The 26002-nt window shown below is 37.7% G+C and overlaps 1 protein-coding gene across 2 annotated transcripts; it reads right to left on the bottom strand.

The window, feature by feature from the left end:
* Positions 1–443: 443 nt before the first annotated feature.
* Positions 444–25979, bottom strand: LOC307182706 (uncharacterized protein). 2 transcript variants are annotated; one of them, XM_079914155.1, is made up of 8 exons: positions 25860–25979; positions 14695–14816; positions 12975–13113; positions 9900–10021; positions 7877–7987; positions 6148–6254; positions 2608–2698; positions 444–1110 (listed from the first exon to the last, which is right to left on the bottom strand). In XM_079914155.1, the coding sequence occupies exons 1-8, from the start codon at positions 25954–25956 to the stop codon at positions 994–996; spliced, it is 906 nt and encodes a 301-aa protein (XP_079770281.1). In that variant the 5' UTR covers positions 25957–25979; the 3' UTR covers positions 444–993. The 2 variants fall into 2 exon arrangements, with proteins under 2 accessions (XP_079770281.1, XP_079770282.1); XM_079914156.1 differs by having other exon boundaries at positions 992–1110; positions 2604–2698.
* Between the last annotated feature and the right edge of the window lie 23 nt (positions 25980–26002).

Here is a 26002-nt window from a genome sequence, read left to right as displayed (position 1 = left end):
AAGTTCTGCTTCTCCTGATTTCAAAAGAAAGTCATTACAGAAAAAACGGAAAATTCAGAAAAGAAAAGAATAATAAATTACCAGTAATTGTTCCACCTAGATATAACCTCTATTTATATTTTAGAGGCTATCTTTCTAGTTTTGCTTTTTCCTAGCAACTGCAATTATTTTTTATTTTAGTCCTTGTGCTAGCCTCCTCAGATAAAGCTGTGTACAAGGATCTTACAGAATAGAGATCTAATAAATGGGGTACAGTGTAACCTACCTTCCCCTCCACCCCTCCTTCATAATAGAAACTACTTCTGGTCTTTTGGGGGGCCATATCTGGACTTGGTATATAGAGTTAGTGACTAAAGAAGGACACATGTTGGGATTTCCTTGGTGGTCCAGTGGTTAAGATTCCGCACTCCCAATGCAGGGGGCTGGGGTTCGATCCCTGGTCAGGGAACTAGATCCCTCAGGCATGCTGCAACTAAAGGAGCTGCATGCTGCAACTAAGACCCGGTGCAGCCAAATAAATAAATAAATTTTTTTTTTTTTTTTTAAAAAGGGAATTCCCTGGGGGCGCAGTGGATAAGACTCCACGCTCCCAATGCAGGGGGCCCGGGTTCGATCCCTGGTCAGGGAACTAGATCCCACGTGCATGCTGCAACTAAGAGTTCGCATGCCACAAATAAGGAGCTGACGAGCCGCAACTAAGACCTGGTGCAACCAAATAAATAAATAAAAATTCAAAAAAAAGAAAAGTACACGTTTATATTTTTAACAAAATAAAAGAAACCAGGGGAAAACCAAAATTTTTTCACACAAATATTTTAATAAAATTATCACGCAAAGTTGTCTATATACACATACAACTATTTACAAATATGTAAGCATATGTACAAAGACTAGAAAGGAATATACAGAAAAAATATGTGTTAGGATACTGGGGTTCTGTTTCTTTTAAATTATTTTGTAATTATTTTACACTGAGGTAGGACTATTGTAGTGTTAGAGAATCTTGTATAAATGTATTTGTTCAAGAGCTTCCTTGTCAATATCCTTTTCTGGGTATACATCATAGTTCAGTGGTACCTCTTCAACCCAGGGAGATAACTGTATATTAACCTGGAAAAAAAAAGGTCATAAACAAATATGAAAATTGCAGAATGAAACTATTCTCTTGAATTTTGAGAAATCATGACTAAGTAATTGAACACAAAGGATTTTTATTACAATGAGAGGGACTAAGTTCTACATGGTGCCACATAATTCTTTGTCGTACGAAATGGTAAGTTTGTGGATTCAGGGACTTAATTTACCTTGATTTTGGAATTTGAAAGAATAAAGAACATATAGTATAATTATTTTAATGTAAATAGTTTAATAATTAAACCAGCTTAAACAATAAAAGATTAAAACAACAATGAGAGTACACAGAGAAACGGTTCATATACACACAGTGATGGTGCTAAGAGGTTACACGAGAGGGGGTAATCTCCCTCCATAACCTTTATCAGGCCCTGCCCTTCACACTGCAAATTTGGGTCTCCGGGATACAGAAATTCTGGGGCCACCAATGGATATATTTGTTTAAAGAAGTTTCATTAAATAGGAGAGCAATAACGTTATTCAAGAATTCATATATAAGGACTCTTTCAAAAATATTTTACTTTGGTAAGTGAAAATCACTGAATTATTTCAATACATATAGATATTATAAACTGGAGAGCACATATTTTAAAAGGTATGTTTTTATGAGTATGGAAAAGTATGGTAGAATCATACCACTCACGGGGTAGGGATCTCATGGGGAGGGAATTAGGTGGGGGGAACTGGGGAGATCAACATTGTTTCTTTATGTATCTCTGGATTATTTCCCTTGTTATGACAAACATGAATTACTTTTGTAATTTAGATGATTGACAAAAATTTTTAAAGAAGGTATTATTGATGATTGTTTAGTTTTTTAAAGGAAGAAATATATATTTAAATTTGGCAGTGCTTATATGTGAGGAAAGAGATATTAAAGAAAATGATAATATGACTCTGTACTAAAAAATGGCACAGTATCTTTCATCTAGGGATCTCAAAGAGCTTTACAAACATTAATTAACCTTTATAAAAGGGTCAACTTATTGGGCTGAATCTTATTATTAAGTATCAGCCTTATTTTGTACGGAGAATCTGAGGAACATGGAAGCAGTTTGTGCAAGATTCCAAACTTGACCTAGAAGCTCAACTGTGTTCAGGATGTGGGCCTCCAGTCCACTTACTGATTCTAGAAACCTAAACAGCTCTGTTCCTTTTGTTCTCAGGGAAAAAGTTATGATGTGGGTGTTCTAAGGCTCTTACAAATATTTAATAGCATTTGTTAACCTAAATAAAACTGTAACGCCACAGCTGGAAAAATTGGGTGGAGAAGCAAAGGAATCTGTACACTTTCAGAGCTCTTGATGCTAGTGAACAAACCACAAATCAGTTCTTAAGCCATAAGGTTTTGTTATGCTTTCTATCATTGTCACTATATTCAGAAAGAATATTTCTAGAATATTTTAACAGCTATCAGAAAAAAGCAGAAGAAAAGTTTTGACAATAAAAATGCTGGGAAAGAGGCTTACCTACCTGAAGACTTGAGAGAGAATCTTCAAGACTTGGCACGGTCACTAATAAGGATCCTCGTTTCCTTACATTATGGCTGATATATTCCCAGGCTCTATAACACATTCAAAACTTATATGTTATGCTTTACCAGACACTGGATATTTTTTCAAAATGAGGATGACAAAAAAAAATATAGCCCAGGCGATATGTAGAAATCCAGATGGGTAAAAAATGTTTGCCAGCAGAAAACAGGACAGCAGCAAGATACTAGAAATTGGTAAATTCAGTTCCTGAAGGGATGTTGGCAAAATTGTGAAGTGACAATACTGAGAGAGATTTAACAAGATGGGGATTAGGGTTAATACAAGGGATTGTGGGTAAGGCCAAAAGGAAGTTTTCAGAACTGATAAAGAAATCAAAGCTGGATCAGCGTTAAAGCCTCTTCAATTCTTTATGAACTGTCAAACTTTCTGCAGAATGGAACAGGGCTGAGGGGTGTGAGTGGGAAAGAGTCATGGAGAAAGGCCACAGAAGCCAGAAAACAAGCAAAGACTAAAATAAGAGTATAACATAGAGATTAGATCTTTTAAAATAATATCAAGAGTGAAATCATACTTTATTTGGCTGTCAGAAATATTCAACGGAAAGAATTCTGGACATTATGGCACCTGAGAAGTTTAATGCGATCAACTAGATTTAAAGCACGATGGCACACCATGTGCACGTATATGTGTCAGAGGGCAGTGTCTGACCAGTTCTGATTAACCTGTAGAGCAGACATGAATGGGATTTCTACACTGTGCATGAGTTTTGACAGTACACCCTGCTATTGGGGAGCAAGGGTCAAGCAATGCAGGGATGTGCACCCCTTGTAGTGGGGCAGGTGGGCAGCAGTACCATTTGCACTTATTTTAGTTACAGCAATGGTTATTGGGTTTAGTATATTCTGGAGCTTACTAGGCAAAACGATACAAATGTTCTTTTTCTCAGGCTAGATATAAAACCAAGAAGCAGTGTTTGATAATAAATATCACTGTGCTTGGGCTAGAGCTGTTTGTTGTCTTGATGTAGTTCCTTAGAAATTATATATTTTACAAGTCTATTTAGTAAGACTGAAGAAGCTGAGTATACTGGCACGGTTGGGCATGGCTCTCAAAATAGCACCTGCTGTTTCTGAGAAGCTGTCATTGTAGTAGTTGTATATGTTTCACCTACTGAAAAAATACAGAGGCACCTTTTAAACAAAGAATTACTCTACTTGCTACAATACAGAATTATATAGGTAAATGATCAATTTTGTCAGAACGATTCCAATATCAGAATGCTTTACTGTATCTTCTAAACTTTCTCCCGTGTACTGTCATTCATGATGAAGGTAATTAACCATGAGAGGCTATCATCTATCTATATTTAGAATTCACTGCATTTGATTAACTTGGAGCAATGACTGAACTAACACATGGTCAGTACCTATTTGGTGAGTCATGCAGAGTTTGTGAATTAATTTTCCAAGATAGTTTTTTTTTTGAGATTATTTATTTTTTTTATTTATTATTTTTGGCTGTGTCTGGTCTTAGTTGCGGCATGCGGGCTTCTCTCTAGTTGTGGTGTGCGGGTTTTTCACTGGACCACCAGGGAAGTCCCCCAAGATAGTTTTTAAAACAACCCAAACATGAAAATACTTTCCAGTATCAAGTTAACAGGTAGCATTCATCATTCTTCAGCATTCAAAATCTTCCTATATGAATCTGTGAAGAGTTTAAGGTGTTTTTCTCTTTTAACTTCTTACACAGCATAAACCTAGTATATTTCATTCTCCAACAATGATGTAATGTTTTGACTACTGGTCCTGAACTTCAAAAGGTAAAAAGCTATACATACTTTGTCCACTGGAAATTAAGCTTAAAGAGTGCACTATGATTAAAACAACTTGTTCATGTTGTGTTTCTGGCCTTTAGCCTGTGACCAAAAAATCATCACCCATTCTGGCTGAGCTCTGAGGATATGATTTGCTTTCTGTTGAACTAGTTTCTTTTTAAACTATTTACACTGTTAATTTTGTACTAACCTTAACCTACAAGTAACAGATATGTGTGTGTATGTGTGCAAGAGAGACAATGTAGACAGTAAAGGGGTGGCAGGATAAAGAGGGTTACTCATTCAGGATTCTACTCCATATTAACTGTTTATGGTCTATAATTATGTCTTTTTATTTCTTGCAGTAGAAACCTCACTGATGCACTAATCCAAACGTGTGTAATGCCCTTTCATAGATATGGAAAGGAGGTTTCCTGCATCCAGAGTATACGTATGTCATTATGATAAATAAGTCAGCAAGCCTAACTGACCAGAAAATCAGTGTCTCAGACTACAGGAATTTTCTAATTAGAGGAACCTATAAGTCCTGATGAGAAGTCAGAAAAGCCATCACAGGGAATTCCCTGATGGTCCAGTGGTTAGGACTCCACACTTACTGCCCAGGGTGTGGGCACAATCCCTGGTCGAGGAACTAAGATCCCACAAGCCCCGCAGAGCAGCCAAAAATTAAAAAAAAAAAAAAAGTGATCAGAGATTTGCTAATTTTTCTATTGCTTGAATAGTGGAATAAACTCCAGGAACCTACTATTACCACATTAAGAACGTTTTAAAAATTTGATCATTATTCACTGTTTTCTAGCTGAATATTCTTGTATCTTGTTTTTTTTAAATTTTTATTTATTTATGGCTGAGTTGGGTTTTCCTTGCTGCGTGTGGGCTTTCTCTAGTTGTGGCGAGCGGGGGCTACTCCTCTTCGTTGCAGTACATGGGCTTCTCTTTGTGGTGGCTTCTCTTGTTGAGAAGCACGGGCTCTAGGTGCGTGGGCTTCAGTAGTTGTGGCAGATGGGCTCAGTAGTTGTGGCTCACGGGCTCTAGAGCACAGGCTCAGTAGTGTGGCGCACGGGCTTAGCTGCTCTGCGGCATGTGGGATCTTCCTGGACCAGGGCTCGAACCCGTGTCCCTTGCATTGGCAGGTGGATTCTTAACCACTGTGCCACCAGGGAAGCCCTATATCTTGTTTTATAGTCATTTATAGGCACCAGCTAATTCCCATAATTTTGTGATAGGAGAGCATAGGACATGTTTTTTCAAAGAAAAGAAAACTGAGGCAGAAAAGAATAAGTATAAAAACCCACTGGGAATTGATAACTTCTTGCATCCCAGACTGCAAAGCAAATGCTTGGGTCATGAAACCATTTTATAACTACTCAAAATTAGATGTAATATTTACAAGGTTAGACAACTAAAGTTTATTTTTATTTTCATTTAGACATAACACATTTCCTTATTAATATAAACTCCTGACAGTTGAGGTCGTTTCTGAGAAGTTTCATATCACTGCTGAGGCCCCGGGTTTGATCCCTGGTTGGGGAACTGAGGTCCCACAAGCCTCACAGTGTGGCAAAAAATAAACAAATAAATAAAAAATAAAAAGTTTAATATGAAAACACTTCTACCAATCCCTTTTCATACTTTGTTAGATATATTTTAACAACAGATTTCTTGCTTGAATAAATAACGTACCTGGCCTGTTCTGCCTCATTAAGAAAATATTCAAAGACATTATTCATTATAATAACATCAGCATTTTGCAGAAGTGAACCTTGTGTACAGATGTCTGCATGAAGCACCTAAAAAAGAATAAGTTCACGTAAGAGAACAAAGACACCGTATCATATAATCACGTAAGAAATAGCTATTGATTCAATGATGTTGTGAGGCAATATGGGAGATTCACACTTCTTAAAATGGGAGAACAGTATATTTAATACTACTACCTGTGGAAGATACTCAATACCTAATAAAAACCATAAGCTTGTGAAAATTTTGTTTTAGATGGAATCATTTATATAGTTATAATTACACTCTTTTCACTCCCAGTTCAGAGCTTTTTCCATTATATCACTAGTTATTCTGGCTCCATCATCAACTGGATTTGTACATTTGGGTAGTCAGTGTCTTCCTAAATAAAATGGAGTAATACATGTCCTGATTCACAGAATCAAATGGGACCATATAAAATTTAAAAAGTAATTTATAAATTGTAAAATGTTAATACAAATATTTTAACTGGCCTTGTCTGACTCTTCATCTAAAATTCACTTGAATATATTATCTATCCAAGAAAGCAAACGAAATAATTTATTGAAAAAACTATATACCTCAAAAAATTAACTTCGACTATAATCAACAAGTCTTGTAGACCACAGGCAAGATAATAAGAGGAAACATGTATTTGCTCAAGAGCAAAGCAAATAACTTTTATTTTAAAAAGGACAGAAAAAGTTTTTTATATCATATGATTTCCTTCCAAAAAAGAACTTAGCCTTACAAATAAATAATATCCAGAATGTTTAAATCTCGATTTCTAATTAAATCAATATTCCTGTTAGTTATGTGATTCTTATTATGTAAGAGCAGTGTGTTTTTGTTCATTAAATATGGGATAGTGAGAAAAATCCATGAACTTATTATTGGACAATGAATTCTCTTTGATCAATTGCCTCTCAATTTCCAAGATGAGAGAGAAAGAGAAAAAAAAGGCAAGGATGGAAGGAGGAAGAGAATGAAAAGTTTTCCTTCTATAAGAAAGGGGAAAGCTAGATCCTTAATCTTACTAAGATATGTCTTTCAATATTTGATTGCATTGAACACCAGAGATCCTTAGATACACAATACTTCTGTGCATTGCCATTAGAAGTGTAGGATCACTAGTGAAATGACAAGGATTACTGCATCAACCAAAAAACTTCCTTTCCCCTTTTTTATTTTTCCCCTTACATATAAGAAACAGAAAATTTCTGTCATAGGCCAACCCAGGACATCATTCTCCCATGAACTGCTATTCTGTGGCACCCACAATTCCTACTGAAAGCTTATAAAAAGATAAAAACTGTGAGCATTACTTAACCTTTTTGCTTACTTTCAACATTCAGAGTTTAATTAAATACACTTCTGACCAACATCAAGAGATTCAAAATTAGTGCTACCAAAACTATAGTTGATACGAAGAAAATTAAGAAAAAATTCTACTTTCTAATAAAATTTGGGAGGAAGAGAAAAATGTGAGTGGAACATATTGATAATAATTCAACTTTATTATCAGTGTTTTAAAATATTAAGTTAACTCAATCTGTTTCTACACAACAGCAATCAAGAATAGATTCAAAAAGTGTTTCCAACTCCAATGCAGAAGAAATTTGGCTAAACTATGCTATACAGTGGATAACAGAATAAACATTTAAAAGGGTACCTTTATTCTGTCAGTGAACTGGTACTTTTTTATGACCATTTCCTGCAACTGGCAAAAGTCTCCATTCAATTCTACTCCATATAATTGTGATGCTGAACTGTAAAGATAACCCTGAAATATGAAGATACATTATGATACAAAAGAATTAACTTTTAGTTGTGGGTTTATTTCTACTTGAAATTTTAAAAGTCAAACTTTTTTTTTTTAAAGTCTTTATTGAATTTGTTACAATATTGCTTCTGTTTTATGTTTTGGTTTTTGGCCACGAGGCATGTGGGATCTTAGCTCCCCAACCAGGGATCGAACCCGCACCCCATGCACTGGAAGGCAAAGTCTTAACCACTGGATCACCAGGGAAGTCCCTAAAAATCAAACTTTTAAAAACAGAATTCAATAAAGTAAAAATAAAGATAAAAAGGAAAGATAAGTAACATTTTATAATTTATGTAAACCAACTTTTAAGAACTTAGACTCTTACTCATCGAGACCTTGATTGTAGTTTATTAATTTCCGTTATTTAAAAGTAATCATATTTTTAAAGATTGATTTCTTACTTTTCCTGATAAAACTGTGCATTCAACAAAGTTGGAAATGAGGAAAGTGATCACATATAGATTCTTTGTTTAATACCCTACTTCCATAATTTCTTGGGAATTTCAGGGGAAAGCAAGAAAGGCATTAACCTGTGGGAAATATAATGGAAACTCATGCACAGTCTGACACAAGAGGAGGGTGGCTGGAGGTGTGTCCTGTTTGGCTTTGAGAAGTCAGCCTGGTGTCTGGCAATCCACCAAAGACAACTGGCCATTAGTTAACAAGGATAATCAAGAACTGTCTATATATTATTATGTATCTATTTTGGTTATAATAACAAAAAATAATCTGGAAGGAGAGGTCAAATCATATTCTGAAGACCATTATACATCAACTAACACTTACGTGTAAACTAAATTTATATTCATAGCTCATCATGGATTTTTAGAATATGTTCAATGGAGCATATGTAAGTATTCAAAAAATTTTTGTTGACTGAATCAGTGATGTACTATAGAGGAAAATGACAATATGTCTAAATTCATTAATGCTGCCAAATACCTGCAGAGCCACAATTACTTCAGCTATATACTTTTCTAACAAATAAAAAAATTAACAAGAATGGACAAAATATGGTAAACAAGCATAATCTCTAATGTTCTCCAAACAAAGCCATCTGATAAACTGTACTTTCTATTATGGCTATTTTTCCTAATTGTAGAATAAAAGTCAACACTGAAAAATAAATGAACCATGAAAGAGTTAACTGTTTCTGTTTAGAGCAGGCAGTGATGCTGGGAACTGATAGGGCCTGTTTCTGGCATGAACATCTACTGCTGTTGGCCACATGTTTTAACACATCTGCTAATGACAACCAGAAACCACATTTCAGTTTTTTGATAAAACCATTTAAGAATATTTAAAATGCTCATGATTTGAATTTTTTAAAAAAAGCCACATTGAAGACACAGAAGTCTTTGGATCACAGGATTCGAACTTTGGATCACAGAAAACTAGAGCACGATGTGTCCTGGATATCATTTAGTTTGCTCACTTACAGGTCAGGAACTTGAGGCACAGAGGTGTTCAGGGACTTGCTCATAGCCATAAGCAATTTCCCAGGTCAGGTAAATTTGTCAGTTTTATAAGAGCTCTTATCAAAACTCAGTATACTATACTATTTTAGTACAGTACAGAAAATGGAGTTAGAAGGGCAGTAAGTGAGTGACAGAATAGCAAAGTGTTATGAGGGTCACCTGTTGCTGTTTTGCTGATATTCCTTCACTTGTGTCACAAAGTCAAACTAGTAACGGAAATCAGAGAGCTGGCCTTTGAAAGTCCAAATTTGATACACTATTTTAACCATATTATTCTGTTACTCTAATGAATAAAGCCAAGCTGTCACCTTGGATGGTGGCAGGCAAAACTGATGCTAGTAGGAGAAGAAAGTATTTCCAAATGTTGAGTATGTCTACAAGCTGGACTTTACCCCGTAAAGGACGGTGCCAAGCCTGGAGCCAACGTCAACCAAGACCTTTCCCGATAGATCAGGGAGTACATGATGATAAATGAACTTCAATTCCATGAGAGAGAAGGAATGAGAAATAAACCCTGGAGAATTAGAACAGAGTAAACATTAAATTCTGCTTGGGGATTAACAATTCCATTCTGTATTTCTAATTCTTTCACCTGTAAAGTGTATTTCATGCTTTTCTTAATCAATGAAAGCCATTCAGAGGTTATTTAGAAAAAATTAATGTGATAATTTTGTATTCATTCACTCTGAGCTGTATTAGACAAGAACAAATATGAAGTCTCTGACATTTAAAAGGCCTCTAGAGGGAACTCCCTGGTGGTGCAGGGGGCATGGGTTCCATCCCTGGTCAGGGAACTAAGATCCTACAAGCTGCGCAGCACGGCCAAAATCATCATCATCATCATCATCATCATCATCAAAGGCCTCAAGAAAACCGCTACTCAGCTGCCTGTCCCTACCCCCATGCTCCTCATTTCCTTCTTGCTGCTGCTTAGGGTGTCCTGGGTTTTCTCCTTCCTCTTCTCCCTCTGACCTGCTGTTCCCAGCAACTGCTTCCTAACTCCCATACCATCTGGCTTTCTCACCCTATCCCAGAGCCAACCACAGGGCTTCCACCTCTTGCGGCATAGACTGTAAACTACCCAATGAATGACCATCTCTGGAGTGGAACAATGTGGCAGCCCTGAGCAACCTAGAGTGTGTTCTGGAGTGCAGGAGAGGGGTGATATGGAAGGAGGTTAAGACACTCCTAAACTGTTATTTCCCTTAGTTTAATTGCTACAATTTCTAGTCTCCTAGCCCACCTTCTCACTCCATTATTTCTGTAATGAATCACCTGGGAGAGCCTGAGTCTGTTTTTTCTGATATGGAGGTAACCCAAAGACTTTCTCTACTGTATGCTACATGACATAATGGTCAGGAAGGGGAGAAACTTTGATCATAACTAATGACTGGTGGCAAAGAAAATGGAAGCAGGCAGGCTAATCCCTTGGAAGAAAATAAAGGATGACTAGGCCTCAGAAGTAACACTGGAGGTGATGGGGTGGAGGGGGGTTGACCACCATAGCCCTTATCTCCTCTCATCCTCACGATCCTCTTTGCCACGTTAGTGCTCCTGCCCTGGGCTCCAGAGTCATCGTTCGTGTCTTGTAGCTGGACAAGCCCCTTTCATATAGGGAATAAGAGGCCCACACGGTGATAGCTTTTTCAGAGTCATTATAGTTACCCAGGCTGATCTGGGTGTCCAGACACGATTTACAATCTGATTTTTACGTGAAAATACATCCTAACCTCCAAATTTTTCTGTGTCAAACATAGCTCTTCTGTAAATTTCTGTACATCAGATCTGATATGGTGTTATTTATAATTCACTTTTTAGTTTTCCCTCTATTGTTCTTTTTCTTTTGGCTGCGTTGGGTCTTTGTTGCTGCGTGCAGGCTTTCTCTAGTTGCGTCGAGCAGGGGCTACTCTTTGTTGTGGTGCACAGGCTTCTCACTGTGGTGGCTTCTCTTGTTGCGGAGCACGGGCTCCAGGCGCACGGGCTTCAGTAGTTGTGGCACACGGGCTCAGTAGTTGTGGCACACGGGCTTAGCTGCTCCATGGCATGTGGGATCTTTCTGGACCAGGGATCAAACCCGTGTTCCCTGCATTGGCAGGCGGATTCTTGACCACTGCGCCACCAGGGAAGTCCCTTCTTCTACTGTTCTTGTCTAAGTCCTTTTCTATTCTGTGAATTTCAACTATTTCAAATGGAAAAAAGTACTATCTAAAAATAGAATCTTAAATCAGTAAACCAGGGTAGTTTAATCCCCAACTACAATACAGGTACTATATATTTGTATTAGCAAAATACTACAAATTTGGTAGTAGTTAATTTTCGAGAATAATATTATCTAAGATCAGTCATATGAGCACAATATTACTTATCCCCTCTAAGCAACACCTCTAAATCTAAGTGAGCAGGGAGATTGAAATAGCATGTTTAAATTAATAGCCTAGCCAATAATATCCAGTTTGAACAAAAAATATATTAACAGAAGAGTTAACATCTTAGCAGCATGGAGTCAGTCTAGTTTCCCATTTGAAACACAGGTGCTGCATCTGAGGGACAGAGATGCAGGAGATTGTCACTAGAGTTGTTCTGAGTTATAGACCAAAGATGCTCCATGATGTCAAATCATGGCCTGAATAGACTGTCAAGATTATCTATCTCCGTCCTCTGAATCCATGCCCATCCAACAATATCTGATTACTATCTGACTTCTCAAGTAGATGTTTCTATGTGGAGAACGTTTTTAGTCCCCTTGGCAGTTATATTTCTCATTGTAAATAAATCAGCACTATGGTTAAATGTGACTCTCTTTTGAGTATATAAAGTATGAGTCAGTTTCCCTGTATTCATTCACTTCTGATTAGTTGCTGGACCTGAAAAGTCACCTCTAATTAAACATGCTCAGTGAAAAGCAGAAATATCCCCCTGGGAGAGACATGAAGTGGCCTAGCTTCCCTGGACGATGCTTCTATTTAGTTTCCCTGACTGCAATAATTGGTAATGGCTAGGCTGCAGGTTGTCCTTTTGCTTTCCAAAAACAGCGAATGCTTGGGCAAGAATCTGCATACTCGGGACTTCCCTGGTGGCACAGTGGTTAAGAATCCGCCTGCCAATGCAGGGGACATGGGTTCGAGTCCTGGACCAGGAAGATCCCACATGCTGCAGAGCAAATAAGCCCGGAAGCCACAACTACTGAGCCCGCGTGCCACAACCACTGAAGCCCACACACCTAGAGCCCGTGCTCCGCAACAAGAGAAGCCACCACGATGAGAAGCCCGCACACCACAATGTAGAGTAGCTCCCGCTCGACGCAACTAGAGAAAGCCCACGTGCAGCAATGAAGCCCCAATGCAGCCAAAAATAAATAAAAAAATTAAAAAATAAAAATTAAAGATATTAAAAAAAAATCTGCATACTCATGACATGTAAGGAAAAGTATACACGAAGTCATCAGGTTTGCAGGCTTGAGTGCCCACCTAAAGGCGCCGTCTGGTGTGAGCCGCACACCATACAGTAGTATCTGCTCATTTTTCCTTCCTCACATAATGAATCAATAAAGTCTTCATCATAAAGGAATGCATCAACGTGAACTGTGGGTTCTGGCTGCTGCTGTATCTGGTGGAGAGAAGAAAAACATCAAAAGAAACAAAGTACAAAGAAGTCTCTTTTTATTGCTAAATAAGGCAAAACATCAGTGGTTCATATGCTAAAATTCTGAGAGCAACGACAAGGTCCAGGAAGACAAGTTTTGATTATGGAAGTCAGCAACTCTGCTCTGCTTTTGTTTCATTTTTCAGACACTAGCAACTTGTTATTTGACATGTCATGATGCAAAACATGGCTATGAGAAATAGATGAAAATTTTAGATGAAAGGAGTATTTTGAGACCATCTTGTCCATCCTAAGTAGTATATTTTACAAATAAAGAAAGTGATACCCAGAGAGATTTCTCCCAAGAAATGACACTAGTTAGTTAAGAGCGGGAAGAACTGAAACTAATATCAGGTCTTCTGAGTCCTACATGTCAGCGACTTACCCATCAAAATACTTAGCAAGTAATCTTTGCCCAGAAGCAAAGTTTTCAAATAATAACAATGTTAGTAAAACTACATGCTTACAAATAATAGCACTTTATTAATACTGGTGGTACATGATATAATAGCAAGCAGCTACAGAGAAAAATATGTCTGATTCCTTCTACTTTAACACTAAATAAAGAATCAACCTATCTACTTGGAAATCTACAAAATTATATCTACATCTATACACACACACACACATATATAAGTATAAAAATGTATGAACACATACAAGGACCAGAAAGAAACAAAGGAAGAGAAAAACAGTTTGTTGGGATGGGGGATTGTGGGTCCACCATTAACATGCAATGAATACTTTTTTGTCTCTTTATATATTGTGTTATATCATGAGACTGCTAAGATTGTTTTATTAATAACATCCAAACTGTATTACAAATATTGCTCTCAGTTTTTATACGACCCACTATTTTCCTCCTGTAAATGACTGGATGTTTACTAAGATTTACTGAGTGCTCACAATGTGCACAGAACTACCAAAAATGTACAGGATTTAGTACCTCTGCTCAGGAATTTACATGCTGAAAAACCACATGAAGCGCTGCTACTTTCAGATTAATGGGGGAAGAAGAAATTATTATTCTTAGTTTTGCTTTAGGAAACAGTATTCATAGCATATGTGTCCCATAAGAGTTGGGCTTTGAAGGTACTTGAATGAGGGGGTTGTCTGGAGAAGAAAAGTGAGAATTCTAGGAATAAAGGAATAAAAGAAGCAAAAACTGTGTAAGGCAAAAGTAGGAGAAGGAAACAAAGGGGTGAACTTCACCCTTGATAAAAGCCACGGAAATGGAACAGGGAAAAGAAAACCAGGACAATGGTGTAGGCAGGGACAGATTAATGTCGTGCCTTGATTTTGGGGGTGGGGGTGGGGGTGGGGGGTTGAGTGCTTGGCAAACAGGACACCCTCAAAAAATATCTGTTGAATGAATGGTACTAGGGAGCCAGAAGGTTACAGACTCAAAAGAATTGGGGACATGATGGAAGCACCAAACGAAAAAGCAGAATTCAGGACTGATTAGACTGGAAAGGCTAATGGGGTTAGGGGAGAATAGGAGAATCCTCAAGTAGCACTAAGAGTAAATTAATTTAACATATTTACTTTTTGGAGGGCTAGATGTTCTGAGGAAAGCATGGTTTCTAGAGGTAAGCAATTCCGAAGGTCTTCTGCTATGTTTTTCAACATAATGTCATTATTGTCTTGAATGAATTCATCAAAATCTCCTGCCAAAAAAAAACAAAAAAAACCAGATATAGCTTTTATGGATGTACTCATACCTAGACTAAGTGATTACAATGGGTGGATATTTTCCATCAGATAGCATCAATTTATAACAATAAATAAACTTTCTAACCAATGAAATATTTAAATTTTAACAAATGTTCCATTGAAAACACTGAGTTTTTCCTTTTTCCAAACTGCTTGAAAATATAAAACTTGACTATTTCAGCCTGTTATAGAACAACAAAGGCATGTAAAAAATATGTAGTACTTTTACTACTTTATTTTTACTTAAGGAAAGTACTGCTATTAGTTTTTAGGGTCTTAAACTTACCAGTAAGTAGTCAAATATTCCTTTTGTGACCATATAGATCTTACAAGTTTAGGAGGCATCACACAGGGATTACTAAGAATATAACTTTAATCCGAGCATCTCTGCCTCCAATAAAATGTACTCAAGACTTTGGATAACAAGAACTAACAGATGGCACCAACTATAGAATAAACTTTATAAGAATCATGTTGCTCCACTGCATTTGAACAGCAGATAAAATAATCATTAAAACAGCACATTTCTGATGGCTGTGGCCTACCTTTGGATAATCTGGCAAAAAGGGAAGTGTGCATGCATGCCGATGTATATAGCAATTACGATGGAGAAGGTAAGAGACTGACGGTGAATCTAGGTGAGGGTATAAAAGTGGTGTTCATTGTTCTGTTTTTTCACCTTATCTGTGTGTTTATAAATTTTTTTAAATTGGCTCTACAAAAGTATGATTTCTAAGCAACTCATATAATTTTAACTAGAATGTGACTTATCTGGAAGTAAAATATTCTAAAAGTTAGCTACAGCCTGAATGCCAAATATAGACTGGAAAGGACTACTAATGAAAACATTTTACCTTTTTCTTAAAAGACTTATATTGAATTCTTGCTAGAGTAAAAGGACCTCGAAGGGGTTGTGTTTTTCCTACTGTTTTAAAACAGCTATAGAAGGAAAACAAGGAGATTCTGAAGAAAATATCATCCACCTCCACATCTCGCCCCCCAAATCTTTGGTTGTTTTTAAATAAGTTCACGATTTCCTTCTTAAACATAATAATTCTTGTGTTGGGTCAGAATGCAATTTTCATGTCACAAACAACAATTAAAATTTGGATAATATTTTCTAGTTTGCAAAGTTCTTTCACATAGAAACTAGGTCATTTAAGTATTATAACATCCATGTAAGGAAGACAAAGCAAGATTACATTCTCTGATTTACAGAGGAGGTAACTGAGTCTTTGAAGGTTAAATGAACTGTGAAAAGTTACAAGGCAGGCCAACAGCAGCACAAGAAGCAAACCTAGGTTTTTTGCTTCTAAATAAAGCTACTCTTCTTTTTCACTTTTTCCACTGTTTCCCTACGTACAGAGGTTCTTTCTCTGTATAACTTCCTTTTGAGCAACAGTAGTTAATATGAAGATACTGATATATTATTTGGCTCCCTGAACTAATGTAGAAAGGCCTTTTAGCTCTTTTTTCTTTCCTCACCTATCTAGTATAATGATCTAAGTTGTTGCTTCAAATTATTTCTAGAAGGATGCAAAATATAAATTATAGAGAAATGAAAATACTATGAAGATTCATTCCAAAATGTTTTAGGTGGAACTTAAATAGCACCTGTGATGCATTTTTAAAAAAACTGGCCTTTTAAAAATTGTATTCTTAAAATCTAATTAAATTTTCTCAAGGTGTTAATTAATACCTAACATCTGCTTAGCTTCTCTCTGTAGATGGGAAACTGTCTAGAAGCCTCTATGACTTTTTTTTTTTTTTAACATCTTTATTGGGGTATAATTGCTTTACAATGGTGTGTTAGTTTCTGCTTTATAACAAAGTGAATCAGTTATACATATACATATGTTCCCATATGTCTTGCGTCTCCCTCCCTCCCACCCTCCCTATCCCACCCCTCCAGGCTGTCACAAAGCACCGAGCCAATATCCCTGTGCCATGAGGCTACTTCCCACTAGCTATCCACCTTACTACGTTTGTAAGTGTGTATATGTCCATGACTCTCTCTCACCCTGTCACAGCTCACCCTTCCCCCTCCCCTAGAAGCCTCTGTGACTTGCATTTAATTCTAATAATATCACTCACACCATTGATTCTTAGCAAGTTCTCTCCATTTGTAAATGGTATATAACTGAAGAAGCCAATAAAAATCTCATTATACCAAACTAAGATATCTCATAGCCCAACTTCTTTGGATTTAATTCTGTAACATAAACAACCATGTTAGGAAAACATAGTTTTCATGTGGGTCAGCCTTATAAGGGTCTTATAGTGGAAAGGGAACTTAATTACGAACTATTACCAAATGGCAGAATCCATCCATGCATCTCTGACATATGACTGTTTTTCAGTCCTCACCTGAACACATTCGGGAAGTGCATTTCTTCCATGTGCTGAGCCAGAATCTACCTTTCCATAACAGCTCATTTTTCTAATTTCAGCTCGAGAGGAATCATCATCTTTAATGCTATTGCTATACGGCATTTATTGAATGAGCACTTTTAAGGCATGCTAAATTTTGTGCAGTGCTTTTCAAACAGTCATTTAATCCTCAGAATCCTATATGTGGTGCTCTTATCACTTCTATTTTATAACAAAAGAAGAATGTGAGGTCAGAATTTAAGTTACTTGTCTCAGGTCATACTGGCCAGAAAGTGGTAGAGTTGGAATTTGAATGTAGGTCTAACTCTGAACTCTTAGTTACTATACCATACAGTCTCTCTAAGGGAGCTCAGAAGGCAGCTGGCTAGTAAGAGCTCCCCTATCACTGACTTAGCCTTCTCTTCTCCCTAGCTCTGACCACGGTTCCTCATATATTGGGGGAACCATATCCACCGCCATCTGGTTGCCATCTTCTGGACTTGTTCAACAGCCCCTTTAAATGTGGCCCTGGAACTGAACTCAATTTGGCAATTTAGTTCTCTAATCCATGACTACCTTAGCTTATTTTCCTCTTCTATCACTTTGTAGTGTCTAGGGCTCTGATTGCTACTGCTACTGGGTTATTAATAGACTTGGAAAGGGTGGTGGTGGTGAACCATCTAAACAGTCATATGTGAAGATCAAGGGAGCTGGAGAAATGAAAGATGGGAAGGGCTGCAAATTCTGAACCATCACAATAGATTTCCCGCTGTCTCCCTAGTTAAATATGTTTATTTGGGAGTTAATCCACCAATTAATGTAAGCATCACCAGGCAAGATGAGAGATATTATGAAATTGTGTGTTAAATTACTCAGTCATTTTAAAAAGGCAGTATTAAGTGAAGACTCATTCCCAAGGATACCAGGTGAAAATGAGAACTGACACCTCTTATCCTGGACAACAAACTCTGATTCAACTACATTCAAGGGTAAAAAGAGATTCCTTCAGTTACAGCAGTGATTCTTCACCATGGTCCTAGTTAACAGGATCCACATATGGGCTTTATGTGGTCCATAAAAGGCCTAAAGTTGCATGCTTGGTTGTATACATAAATATGTATAGTTTTCTAGGAAGAAAATTCTCAAAAGATCTTTCATAATAATAGTTAATATTTGTTGAGCACTGTATGTAAGGCACTGTGGAAATTTTTAGCTCAAGAAGGCTAAAATTAGTTTCATTATCTGTAGTGGTTGGCAAATAACTTCTGAAAAGAAGGGCAAGACATTTTTGCCCTAATAATGGCTATAAAACAGGTGGAAAAGGCATGATATGATAGGATATTACTGCAGTGTGTAAAACTGGAATTCATTTAACACTCTATCATCATAAGTATTTGTTATTAAAATTAAATTCCTTAAAACATTATTTTAAAAGGCTGTGTAATATTCCACCATATGTATATTACTTAACCATTCAGTCCTACTACTATACATTTAGATACAATTATAACTGTGAAAAATTGGGAACACTGCAACTAACATTTTGGCATACATCTCTTTGTATTTATTTCCTTACTATGAATTCTTAGAAGTAGAAGAACTTAAACATTTTAAAGGCTTTTGCTACATATTGTCAAATTTCTTTCCTGAAAGATTATACCAATTTAATCTATCAGAAAAGAATAAGAATATGTGTTTCATTAAAGCCTTATAGCATTGAATAGTACCATAAAAACAAACTTTGTTGTTTTAATTTGCATTTCTTTAATTACAAGTGAGGCTGAACATCTTTTAACATGTGTAATAGCTATTTCAGAATGTGTGGTAACAGTACGTTGCTTGGAAAAAGTTAAAGAAAGGTGTTAATCAGTTGCCTAAGGACAGTAAGGTTTTTCTCAAATTACATATGTAGGTGGGAAGGGAGTGGAGAAAGAAGAGCTTCACTAAAGAGCAAAATTCATTCTTTAAAAATTTCCTACTTATATTTAATTAAATCCATGGGGACAGAGAAGTCACCAAAGCTGACAGTATATGAATCAAACCCCACTTTTTACATCTAGTCAGGTATCAAGTCCTATCACTTTCTCTTTTGAATCCACTTCCTCTTTATTACTGCTTCAAATACCTCATAGGCACAGGCACCACCTCACATTTAGAATACCAGAACAAACTCACAATTAGCTCCTGAATTATCAGTTTCCCCCAATATAAGATATCCTGCACACCGATTTTAAACTAATCTTGCTTCAACTTCACTTTGTGTCACTCCTTCCCCTTACAATTTTGGGATAGCTTTTCACTTTTCAACATATGAAGTGTCACTCTAGACTTTCAAGGCCCTCTATATCACCAGAGTCTAACCATCCTATTTTCTATTCTCATTACTCTCTAACGTAACTTCTGCTTAAGATGTGCAAATCTCCTCAGCTGTTTTCCATACTCCTTCCTGTTCATACTCTATGACCCTGCCTTTTGCAATAAGGCCCTGCTCAAGTTACTTCATCTCCATGAAGTCTTACGTTCAAACTCTGGCCTTAACTCACCCATATCCTTACTTCTAATGACTTACAATACATAATTAAACATTGGGTTATATATTTCCTATTATTCATTCATATCTAATATTACTCTGAAGTTCTTATTCAAATTTTAAAAATTTACTGAGGGGACTTCTGGTCCTAGACAAGATGGCTACTTCCCTCTTTTCCCCCTGCTCTTCCCCTCTAAATACAATGAAGTACCCTGGAAATAAATCAACAGGCAACCATAAAGGACTCTGAAAGCTAGAAAAAAGGTAAACTGTCTAGGGACCTGAGGATTTAAGGAAGGAGGGTCACCGCAGTGAATTCCCTCCTGAGTTTTCCTTTTATCTTCCATGTAGCCTGGACTGGGCCCTGGAGAGGCCTGCATCCCAGAACTACCAACAGCCAGATTGAAAAAAAAGAACAAAACAAAAACTAAGAAAAGCCTGCTCTCTCTCACCAAAGACTGTAAAGGGGAAGAACAACAGAGACGTACTGGGGAGCCCTAATCCCTAGTCCACACCTGGGGCAGTGGCAGGCTATCTGGTAATGACAGGGGAGGCTGCTGTCCTCAGGCCCTCTACCCAGCAGGATAGAGACCCAGGCCTGAGGTCTCCCAGGCTTCTGCCCAGTGGCCAAGAGCAAACCAGGCCCTGTACTGCTTGTCCCCTACTCCCACTGGTGGAAGGTAAGCTCAGTGACATAGGGTGATCCAAGAAACTGTCCTTCTCCATGCAGGCAACACCAGCATAGACTGAGCAGGAGCCCCAGCAGTTTCAAGGAATGAAGCAGACCTGAATAGCACTGCAAGGGCACTGAAAACTAAATTGTTATCAGAGCTATAGCCCACAAAAGCAGGCCAGAACCAACAGGTTAAACTTAAGCAGGGTAACTGCCTACTAAGATAGAAGATTTGAATAGGATCAAGTCAGCATAATATCTAAAATATCCAGGATAAAATCAAAATTACCCTAGCATACAATCAGAATATCCAGGATACAATGGAAAATCATTTATACCAAGAACAGGAAGTCATAATTTGAATCTGGCAATCTAGATGCTAACATGTAAATTAATCAGAAATTTGGATGATCAGACAAGGCTTTTAAAGCAAACTCCATAATAAAAATGCTTCAATAAGCAGTTAAGAATTATCCTGTAACAAGTGAAAAAAATAGAAAATCTCAGCAAAGAAGTAGAAGTCATAGAAAAAGAAACAGAAACTATAAAACTGAACAAACAACAACAACAACACAAAAACACTTGCTGAATGGGTTCAGTAGTAGAGATGACAGAGGATAGAATCAGTAAACTTGAGTTGACAGATCTATAAAATTTATTCCATCTGAACAACAGAGATAAAATAGACAGAAAAAAAAATAACTGAACAGAGCCTTAAGGATTTGTGGAATAACAAAGATCAAACATTAGTGTCAGAGCTCCAGACATAGGGAAAAAAGTGTGGGGCTGAAAAGTATTTGAAGAAATATAGCTAAAAACTCCCCAAATTTGGTTAAAGACATAAACCTACAGATATAAGCAGCCAAGCAAACTCCAAATATGATAGACCCAAAGAAATCCACATAAGAACATACCATAAACTTCTAAAAACAAAAGAGACAAAGAACAAATCTTAAAAGAAGCAAAGAGAAATGATTCACTCCCTGTAGGGAAACACCAATTCAAACAGTGAATTTTTCATCTGAAACCATGGGAGCAGACTTCCCTGGTGGCACAGTGGTTAAGAATCTGCCTGCCAATGCAGGGGACACAGGTTTAACCCCTGGCCCAGGAAGATCTCACATGCCATGGAGCAACTAAACCCATGTGCCACAACTACTGAGCCTGGGCTCTAGAGCCCACGTGCCACAACTACTGAAGCCCATGCGCCCTAGAGCCTGTGCTCCACAACAAGACGAGCCACCGCAATGAGAAGCCCGCGCACCACAACAAAGAGTAGCCCCTGCTCACTGCAACTAGAGAAAGCTCATGCGCAGCAACGAAGACCCAATGCAGCCAAAGAAAAACCCCCAAACCCCCCAAAACAAAAAAAACCCAAAAAACAAAAGAAACAAAAAAAACCCAAAAAACAAAACAAGAGAAATAAAAAACCAAAAACTAAACCAAAACAAACAAACAAAAAAGCCATGGGAGCCAGAAGATTACAAAATTTTTCAAATGCTAGAAAAAAAGGACCACAAACTGTAAATTTTATATCTGATGAAATTATCCTTCAGGAATGGAGAAGTAAAGAAAACCTCAGATGCAGAAAAACTAAGAATTTGTTGCCAGCCGACCTACCCTTAAAGAACTGGTAGAGGAAACTCTCCAACAGAAAGGAAATAGCAGAAGGCTTGGAACTTCAGAAAGGAAAGAACACAACAGAATGGGTAAAAACAGAGTAAATTCATTACACTATCTTTCTCTTCATTAGTTTCTTAAACCATATTTGATGGTTAAATCAAAATTTATAAAACCATCTGTAATAGTGCTCAATGTATATAGAGGAAATACATAAAATAATCATATTTTTAAAGTGGGGGAGGGTAAAGGGACCTACATGAAAGTAAGATTTCAATACTTCATTCTAGTGTTAAAACATTGATACCAGTAGATGGTGATGTTACATATGTATACTGTAACAGAGTAACCACAAAGAAAACTAAACAAAGAGATAAACTCAGAAACACTATAAACAAGAACAGAATTCTAAAACTGTTCCATTTACCCACAGGAAGGCAAGAGGAGATAAGAAATTGAGAAACAGAAGGATCAAACAGGAAACAAGAGATTGGAAAATCTGTAAGTTATGTGGCTACTTCCTCAGTGGTAATAGCAATATAATATAGAACTGCAGTAGTATGCTGTTCGACAAATGTAACTAGATCCCAGGCTTTGCTTTTTAGATTTGTCGGAATTTCAAAGAAACTCTAACAACTCTGTAGCTGCTGTTCAGCAACAGGTTCAATTCTGCTCAATGAAGATGTATTTAAAATACAGGAAACAGGGCTTCCCTGGTGACGCAGTGGTTGAGAGTCCGCCTGCCGATGCAGGGGACACGGGTTCGTGCCCCGGTCTGGGAAGATCCCACATGCTGTGGAGCGGCTGGGCCCATGAGCCATATCCTCTGAGCCTGCGTGTCCGGAGCCTGTGCTCCACAACGGGAGAGGCCACAACAGCGAGAGGCCCGCGTACCGCAAAAAAAAAAAAATAAAATAAAATAAAATACAGGAAACAGAAAAGCTTCTAGTCACCTACTATTAACTTCTTTAAGCATTTAAATATTTTCTTGATTATTTTATTATTTTCTTATACACACCTTAATTTTCTATCCTTTATAATGTGATTCTTTTTTTTTTAAAGCAGATTTACATAGACTTTTTTTTTTTGCGGCACGCGGGCCTCTCACTGTGTGGCCTCTCCCATTGTAGAGCACAGGCTCTGGACGCGCAGGCTCAGTGGCCATGGCTCACGGGCCTAGCCGCTCCGCGGCATGTGGGATCTTCCCGGACTGGGGCACGAACCCGTGTCCCCTGTATCGGCAGGCGGACTCTCAACCACTGCGCCACCAGGGAAGCCTTATAACTTGATTCTTAATAGAAATTTTTATGAGTTGTTGGTTTGACATCCTCATTTGTATTTGCATACTCAGGAAAAATTCAGAGGCTTCAGAATGGTGTTTGTTAACAGACAGCTGTTAACAAAATGTAATTTTTAATATGCCTATTGGGGACCTCACATACAGTTTGGCTCTCGATCAAGAGTCCACTATATACATATACAAGAAGTACAAAAGAACAGATGCTCTGCCACAAGATTAGAATCAATGAGCTGAAGTCCTGCTGTATTTTTTACTCCTTTTATTTATTTATTTGAGGGGGGAGTTGTCTTTGTGTGCTTTGTCCCTCAGACTTTTTTCATCCTTCTTTACTGGTGCTCATTTGTTTTCTAGACTTTGGCCTAAGCGGTACCAAGGTAAATACAGGCTCTATCTTTATTTTTTCTATATCTTCAGTTTATATCATACTTCGACATGTGCTTGCCTCTGTCCTGGTCCAAGCTTCTGGTTCTATCAGCCTGATCCCAAATGACCTCAGGTCTTGGTATGATAATCCCACTATTCCTTCAGAGACCAAGAATATTATTCTTCCTTTTGTGTATTTAAAATTATTGTGATTTTTACCTGTTAGCAATATGTAGATTTTTTTCAGTTTCAGTAAACTCTGTGAAACTCAAAACCAAAATCATGTCTATTATTATCTCTTGCTATTCCATTAAATGGTATAAAAATTCAAGGAGAGTTATAATTATCAAAGGTCTAAGCAAATGTCATACAAGTAAGACATTATGCGATAATTTTTTTCCTGGAAGAAGGAAGTTAATTAGGAAAATGAAAAATTGTTGATTGGAAGAATCTTTTGTGCTGTATTTCATAAAAAAGTACACTATAAGTGTCAGTTTGGGAAGATGAGAATGTTCTGGAGGCAGATGGTGATGACGGCTGCACAAAGTAAATGTATTGTACTTAATGTACACTTAAAAATGGTTAAAATGGTAAATCTTGTATTATGTATATATTACCACATAAAAAACGTATACCAGTAAATTACACTACTTTTAAAGATTCATATTAAAACATACTCCTTCATTTTAAGCTAAGTGACACTCTCATTTCTTAAAATATTCATGTAATAAACATTCTTCAGAAACTCAGTTTGTGTTCTAAATTGCTTAACAAATTGCTTGAGCTTCTCTACTACAGGATCGGCTGGAGAAAGGCACAGAACGTGGTGTTAGTAAAAGTAAAAACATCTTCTTTAGCCAATGGTATTGGGTCTTCTTGTTTACAAAATCATCATACAAAACACGCTTTCAACGAGTTTGAAAAATGGAGTCTCAACTGATGCCTCTAAAACTGGAGATTTAGATTACAAATGGCTCCACAAAACTGAAATCTTGAGGGCAAGGATGTTTTAGTAATGGTGCAATTGCCAGAACCAGGCAATAGATGGCATTTTTGTAGGCACCCAGGGCTTTTGGAATAAAATATCTCGTAGATTCCCACCTTGAATCTCGTCTGTGTGTATAAATATGAAGCTAGCTCTTTGGTTTTCTCTACTTTCCAGGCTAAATCTCACTACCAGATGTCCAAGTTAATTTTAGTTTGGCATCTTATCTAAAATGATCCTCCAAAATGAGTAGTAGTAGTAGTAGTAATAACAAAAATGATAATACCCAAATTGACTCTAACATCACAAAGAGAGAAAGTTCTAGGAAGAACCTCACGGATGGAAGTCTAAAATTGGGAGTCGTCAGCAAACAGGAATATTTCAAGTCATGAGTCTAGATGAAAATAAACATGGACATCAACGTTTAGGGGTACAGAAGCAGAGCATGGTTTGGAATAGTTCTCCAACAAGGAATATCCTATCCTCTTGTGCTTTCACCAGGCTTCACTTTGCCAAAACAGATCTATCCCATTCTTCAATAACTCGACCTAATTACCACATTTCCTCGATTCTAACTTGTACTTTTTTAGTATTACTATCATTGAAAATCAAAGTCCTGTCCTCCCCTCCCCCTTTTCTCCCTCTCCCCACCCCGGAACACCTGCTATTAAATTGATGGCCCATTTTACAATTGAGAAACTAAATGCACTAGCTACACGTGATTTTGCCTACAGGGTAAAAACTTCCAGCTCTACAGCCTGAAACTTCTCTTGCAAAGGGCTTTTTCAGGTAGTATCCTACTGGTCGTCCCAAATCTGTGGGAGTAATGGGGAGGAGGGCTAACCCATCACCCCGCCACCCCCCCGCCTTTTTTTTTCCTTCAGAGAAGAGGTTAGACACAAGGCGGCTGTAGCCGCTTGTCTGAAGTCTGTAGCGGAATCACAAACCCAGAGCCAGGTCCTCCTGCACCAATCCTAAACTGGATTCTTAAACTGACAAAAGTTTGCGATGTGCCCCCCTTCAACCCGATCCGTAGCAGAGCAGAGACCAGCACAGCTACCCTATGGAACGCTTCTGGCCTCACCCTAAGTCCCCAAGGTCAACGCCCACAGCATATTCTTGCCCCAACCGTCTGACTCTGGCTCTGATCGCTTACGGGTAGTTCTCATCCACTGGAGCAGAGCTGGGAGGTCTGCTGGAGCCACCGTACGGAGTAGCTGCAGTACTGCTTGCCGAGCTGAGCGGAATTCCATGTTGGAGGAAAAAGCAGAGCAGGGGAAGGTTCGCACTGCGCACGCG

The sequence above is a fragment of the Stenella coeruleoalba genome (genome assembly GCF_951394435.1).
Source record: "Stenella coeruleoalba genome assembly, chromosome: 2".
Taxonomy (NCBI): domain Eukaryota; kingdom Metazoa; phylum Chordata; class Mammalia; order Artiodactyla; family Delphinidae; genus Stenella; species Stenella coeruleoalba.
This window is presented reverse-complemented; position numbering and strand designations above follow the sequence as displayed.

What these genes read in the sequence shown, in the direction of transcription:
- LOC307182706 (XM_079914155.1), bottom strand. Translation starts at nt 25,956, where the DNA reads ATGGAATTCCGCTCAGCTCGGCAAGCAGTACTGCAGCTACTCCGTACG. An exon ending in CCAGTGGATGAGAACTACCC is followed by an intron (nt 14,817 to 25,859) that starts GTAAGCGATCAG and finishes TTTTTTTGGCAG; the next exon opens with GAGATTTTGATGAATTCATT. An exon ending in AGTTCACTGACAGAATAAAG is followed by an intron (nt 6,255 to 7,876) that starts GTACCCTTTTAA and finishes ATTCTTTTTTAG; the next exon opens with GTGCTTCATGCAGACATCTG.